This window comes from Aplysia californica, unplaced genomic scaffold, assembly GCF_000002075.1.
Source record: "Aplysia californica isolate F4 #8 unplaced genomic scaffold, AplCal3.0 scaffold00011, whole genome shotgun sequence".
NCBI lineage: Eukaryota > Metazoa > Mollusca > Gastropoda > Aplysiida > Aplysiidae > Aplysia > Aplysia californica.
This window is the reverse complement of record NW_004797281.1, coordinates 628,509-634,398: the sequence shown is the minus strand read 5'-3', so window position 1 is coordinate 634,398 and position 5,890 is coordinate 628,509. Positions and strand designations below refer to the sequence as shown.

The following is a 5,890-nucleotide window of genomic DNA, read 5'->3' as shown; positions in this document are numbered from 1 at the left end:
TTAGTATTTGACACGGAACTGGACGAAGGACATGATATGGACCTTGACCTGGGCCCAGTCTTTGAAGAAAGTTTGCGTGCCGGAGAGTACAGTTTATTCAACTCGGACGGTCGTAAGGCCAAACCGGTAATGCCAGCATCGCTTGCAGGGAAGATCGATGAAAGGTCTCCTTGTACGTGCTCGACACCTCTAGGTACATCAGTGTCTTTTCTACTTATAACCGATACCGCCTCTCGGGACGGCGATAACGAATGCGAATCGTCCAACCAATCGCTGTTTTGTCTACTCAGTTTGCTTGACCTTCGCACAAAAGATGGTCTTGAACTTTGACAGCAGTAACGCCAGTGTAGACAAAACCCCACAAGGCTTATCGTGTTTTTTCTACGAGTCAGCCCCGCTTGTGTGTGCGCCCGGGAAGTTCTGAGAGCCGCTGTACTTGACTGAGCGGAAAGTCTGAATCTTGACGCACGTTTGAGACTGAAAATTGTGACGCACGAAGTGAAGATGATCACTGTTACAACGGTCAAGGTCACAACTAATCCGTTGAGATTGGAGTGCACTTTGAGCACTTCTTTGTAAGCTTTCGTATCACTCCTCTTGAAGATGGTGGCGTTCGCGGAGGGGTCGAACGTCCAGGAGTAACGGCAACTACCCAATAGCAGAAAGTAGGTCACGATAGTCTCCAGGTGGCCGAGGACGAGCATGATCACCGTCCGACGTCTCGTGAGCAGCTTCTTAAAGGTCAAAGGTTTCACCACGCAAAGGCATCTCTCCAACGACAAGATGACCGTTGTGAACATGGACATTTGTGAGAAGCCGGTGCGGAGAAAGCCCATCAGGATGGAGGAGATTGTCTTCAATGTGCTGTGATGTCTGCGGACTTGCACCCAGTTGATGAGGAATCCCAACGTGCCCACGAGAGACGTCAGGCTGCACATCAGATCAGTGACGGAAAGGCACAGCAGGGACAAGACGGTGCCATCCTATGAGAGATATCATAGAGGTATCATATTACTCATCCTGTGAGAGATATCATAGAGGTATCATATTACTCATCCTGTGAGAGATATCATAGAGGTATCATATTACTCATCCTGTGAGAGATATCATAGAGGTATCATATTACTCATCCTGTGACAGATATCATAGAGGTACCATATTACTCATCCTGTGAGAGATATCATAGAGGTATCATATTGCTCATCCTGTGAGAGATATCATAGATGTATTATATTACTCATCCTGTGAGAGATATCATAGAAGTATCATATTACACATCCTGTGAGAGATATCAAAGAGGTATCATAATATTACTCATCCTGTGAAATATAGCATAGAAATATTACCCATCCTGTGACAGATATCTTAGAGATATCATATTACTCATCATGTGAGAGATATCATAGAGGTATCATATTATTCATCATGTGAGAGATATCATACAGGTATCATATTATTCATCATTTGAGAGATATCATAGAGGTATCCTATTACTCATCCTGTGAGAGATATCATAGAGGTATCATATTACTCATCCTGGGAGAGATATCATAGAGGTAACATAATTATTACTCCTCCTATGGTCGACAAGAGACAGAAACGTTGGAGCTGAATTAATATAAGTTTGAATCGGTAGTTGTTTTGCTGTTGTTATTGTTGTTGTTGTTGTGGTTGTTGTTGTTGTTGTTGTTGTTCTTCTTCTTCTTCTTCTTCTTCTTCTTCTTCTTCTTCTTCTTCTTCTTCTTTGTTTGTTGTTTGTTTGGTTTTGGGGGTGGGTGGGTTGCTCTTTGTTTTTGGTTGTGTGTTGTTGTTTTTTGTTGGTTTTTTTGTTTCGGGGGGTGTCGTCGTCATTGTCGTCGTCATTATTATCGTCGTTATCATTTTTCTCTTCCTCCCCCTTTTCCTTCACTTCATCTTCTTTCTCCTCATTCCCCTCTTATAACTGCTGCCACATCCACACCACTACTTTTACTACTACTACTACTACTACTACTACTACTACTACTACTACTACTACTACTACTTTTATTACAGTTCTACAACTATTATCATTATCATCATCGTTATTTTCACCATCATCATCATCATCATCATTATCAGTAGTGCTTGCAGCCAGGGGCGAAGCGTCTATATAATTAAATAAACACTGCTCCCCCTTCCGTAATTTGGGAACATCGTTACCGTAAAATAAATCCACAGACGTTGGCCTTATAAATCTTTACTGATTCAAATTTGAGACATGTGCACTGCACTCAAAATTGTTTCATTGCGTCATAAATACCCTGTTCACCTCTTTCGGGCCACTTTCATAAGCAGTTATAAGCACTGATTATGTAAGCTATCATTTGGATCGATATCCAGGGCCTGGGTAGGGGTAAGGATGGAATGAGCTTGAGAGGGGGGTAAAACAAGATAAGAACATTCATTAAGTGAGTTGTATTAGAACGAGAGGCATACCAAACATTTTTTACCTGACCTTGAACGAATAAGGTAGAAAGCTGAAATTTTGGGAGAAAGCCAACAATCATCTTCCTATAATGCATGTACATTTTGGGGCATTTCCAGTCACTGGTTTTAACACCAGCGCACTGTAAGTGAATGGGGGTATGTTGTTCTCCAATTTCAACATGAAAATGGAGAAAATTGAGCACACGGCAGCAATGAAGTTTTTGTTCTTGCAAGGCAAGCAACTACAAGATATTTTACAGAGATGCAGGCCGTATATATATGTATGTATACATAGAACTGATTGTCCACCCTATACTGTGATAAAAATGTTAGTGTAAAAAATTCAAATGTGGATTCATGGACATTGAAGATGACCACCGTGATGGTCGCCCAGTGACAGCAACAACAGAAGAGAATTTGTTGAAAATCAAGAAACATGTGCTGTCCGATAGGGGGGTGACAGTCGAACTTTTGAGCAAAGAAACTAGGCTTAGCTTTGGATCAGTTGAAAGAATCTTATATGAACGTTTGAATATGACATAAGGTCTCTGCGAGATGCGTCCGACGTTTGTTGACTCTTCCTCAAACAGAGCAACGTGTGGATTGTTGTCAAGAATTGCTTGGTCTGTATGAAAAGGATAAACCTAATTTTTTGAAAGACTTGTAACCATGGAAGAGACATAGGTCCACCACTACGATCCAGAGTCAAAACCTGCATCAATGTAGTAGAAATCTCCCTCGTCTCCAACACCAAAGAAGGAAAAGGTGCTGCCATCTAGAGGAAAAGTGAGTTATCAGTTTTTTTGGGGGGACCAAGAAGGAGTGATTATAACAGGCTAACTTGAAAATGGAAATACGATCACCGAAGATCATTATTCTAACCAGCTAAAAAAAATTACGAGATGCTTAAAAAAACAACGCAGAGAAAAGATCCGAAAAGGCATTTTGCTGCTTCACGACAACGCGCCTGCACACACTTCAAGAAAAGCTAAAGAAACTGCGCGGGAAAAGTGGCTATGAAAATTTGACACATCCACCGTATTCTCCAGATTTAGCCCTGTCTGACTTTTTAAAAATTCCCTAAACTGAAAAAGGATTTAAAAGGAAGGCATTTTGAAAGTGATGGTGAGGTCAAAGAAGCGGTAGAGGGCTGGTTATCTGACAAAGAGAGGGTCTTCTATTCTCATGTTTTTTTCAAGGTCATACACCTATGGCAAAAATATATAACTATGGGAGGCAACTACCAAGAGAAAGATTAAGGTTAGCACTAAATTTCAGCTTTGTACCTTTATTCCTTCATGGTCAGGTAAAAAAAACTTTTGGTATGCCCCTCGTACATTATTCTAAATTTAGTATCACGTTTCGAGTTCAGTAAGAAGGGGAAAAATCTGTTGACTATCGTTATACAGTATAAATATCCTTCGGTCTTTGGTTGTTACTTATTGGTTTACAGTCTGTTTCGAAATTGTAAAAGACAAACAAATATAAGATTATAAGAATATGTGTTCGGGCATAAAAGACAAGAAACTCACACAGAAAGAAATTGACACGCACAAAAGCCCCACATCCATACAAAAACACGAACACTAACATATTATGCACACTAAAAACACCGCACGCACACACATATATACACAGAGACACACTCATACACACATGCACGCATGGACGCACGCAAACACCCACCCACACACGCACGCACGCACGCACGCACGCACACACGCACACACGCATGCATGCTCGCACGTACAAATACGTACCCTGGCACTCGCACAGTCACGCACAACTAAATACACTTACCCTAAAGCCTTGGCGTCTAAATATGACGATATTCAGTATGTTCCCAACAATACCAGCCAGAGAAGTAACAATCACACATACGTAGTTCACAACTCTCAAAATATCAAAAACTTCTCCCTCCAACAATGCTTGGCACGCGCCCTTGTCAAAGACATAGGTAGAGTTGTTCATTTTTGCTTTAGTTTTCTATTGACTCGTTCTTCTTTTCATTCTTTGTTGTTTGTTTTTGTGTTTTTTTCTATTTTCTTTTTTACATTCTTTCTTCCCACCTGTGGAACTACCTATTTTGTGCTGAATCAAGAAATTATGTCTATCTCCAGTTAATTGAGCTTTTCGTTAACACTTTCTGAATTACGTAATATAACCACGTCACTGTCTCTGATCTCAATGAGACAATATTCATTGGGATAGGTTTTTGATTTGTAAACATTCAGGTAGCTTTGTTTATCGTTAATGTTTTTTGAAGAATACCTTTTTTATCTTTAAATATACATGTTCATGTCTTTGTTTATTTATCTATTTACTTATTTATATGTTCATGAATTCCTTTATTCTTTTATTCATTTATTTTTTATTTATTTGTTTGTTTATTATGTATTTATTTATTTAAGCTTATTTATTTCAAGAATCGGCATGTACACGGTAGCGTTTTCGATGTTAGGTCACACCAACATTTTTCCAGACCCAGAAGGGAAAATATCACTTAATTATAGTACGTTGTTAATCTCAACAACTGAACAATGACAACAAAATGTAGTACTCATCCAGAAATCTGTTGGTTGCTTCGAAAGAAGCGTTTCCACAATACTTTCTTTTTTTCTATCTTTCATATAGGTAAAACCGCAGATGGTTTCTATAGTATAGAGTCCGAGGTTTGAATGTCACAAAATGAATTCGAAGAATACTGCAGCCACTTTGATGTACAAGGGTGGGGCTGGCGAGAACTGAAGAAATACCGAACAGGCGGTGTGGGGTCACTGTTTAAGGACGTAGCGGGCACATAGTACTATTATTATGTCCTATCAGCAGCAGACTAAAGGCAAAGACAAAGTTGCACAACATTAGAACCATGATAATATTCAAATCACAAACACGCACGAGCTTGCACAGTTTGTACATAGTATGCCCCTCGAACGCTTAACGTTGACAGGGATGAAAAAGAAAATTTTGTTTAATAGTAGGCATTATAATACTATAGTATTGTTGTTTGCCATTTGAAGTTTTTGGAAGAAGAAAACAGTTTGAGAATGAGTACGAATATCGAAGTTTTGCTTCTGGTTTGAACTGCTTCGAAGAAGCGCGATTGTGGCAGAATGTGAGTCTTCAGTGAGTTATCTGATTCGTCATCCTATTTCGCGCGCAGAACTGGGAGGAACCGATGATTTCACAACGGTGAATGGGCAAATACGCGATGCGTTAGCGATGTCCAACACAAGACGGAATGGTAAATGAAGGAAAAATAAGTATCGATCATAGCAGTTCAATGCACTATCGCGATACAAAGGACAGGACAGAACCGAATAGTTTCTAATGTGTTTGTATAGAATTAATTAGTCTCTTAAGCTTGATTAATTTAGACTGTGTGTGTATATGTGTGTGTGTGTGTGTGTGTGTGTGTGTGTGTGTGTGTGTGTGTGTGTGT

The 5,890-nt window shown here is 39.8% G+C and overlaps 1 protein-coding gene across 1 annotated transcript; it reads right to left on the bottom strand.

Moving 5' to 3' along the window:
• On the bottom strand, positions 1-4,419 carry LOC101856704 (probable G-protein coupled receptor B0563.6). Its single transcript, XM_005090012.1, has 3 exons — positions 4,249-4,419; positions 437-983; positions 1-59 (listed from the first exon to the last, which is right to left on the bottom strand). The coding sequence occupies exons 1-3, from the start codon at positions 4,417-4,419 to the stop codon at positions 1-3; spliced, it is 777 nt and encodes a 258-aa protein (XP_005090069.1).
• Between the last annotated feature and the right edge of the window lie 1,471 nt (positions 4,420-5,890).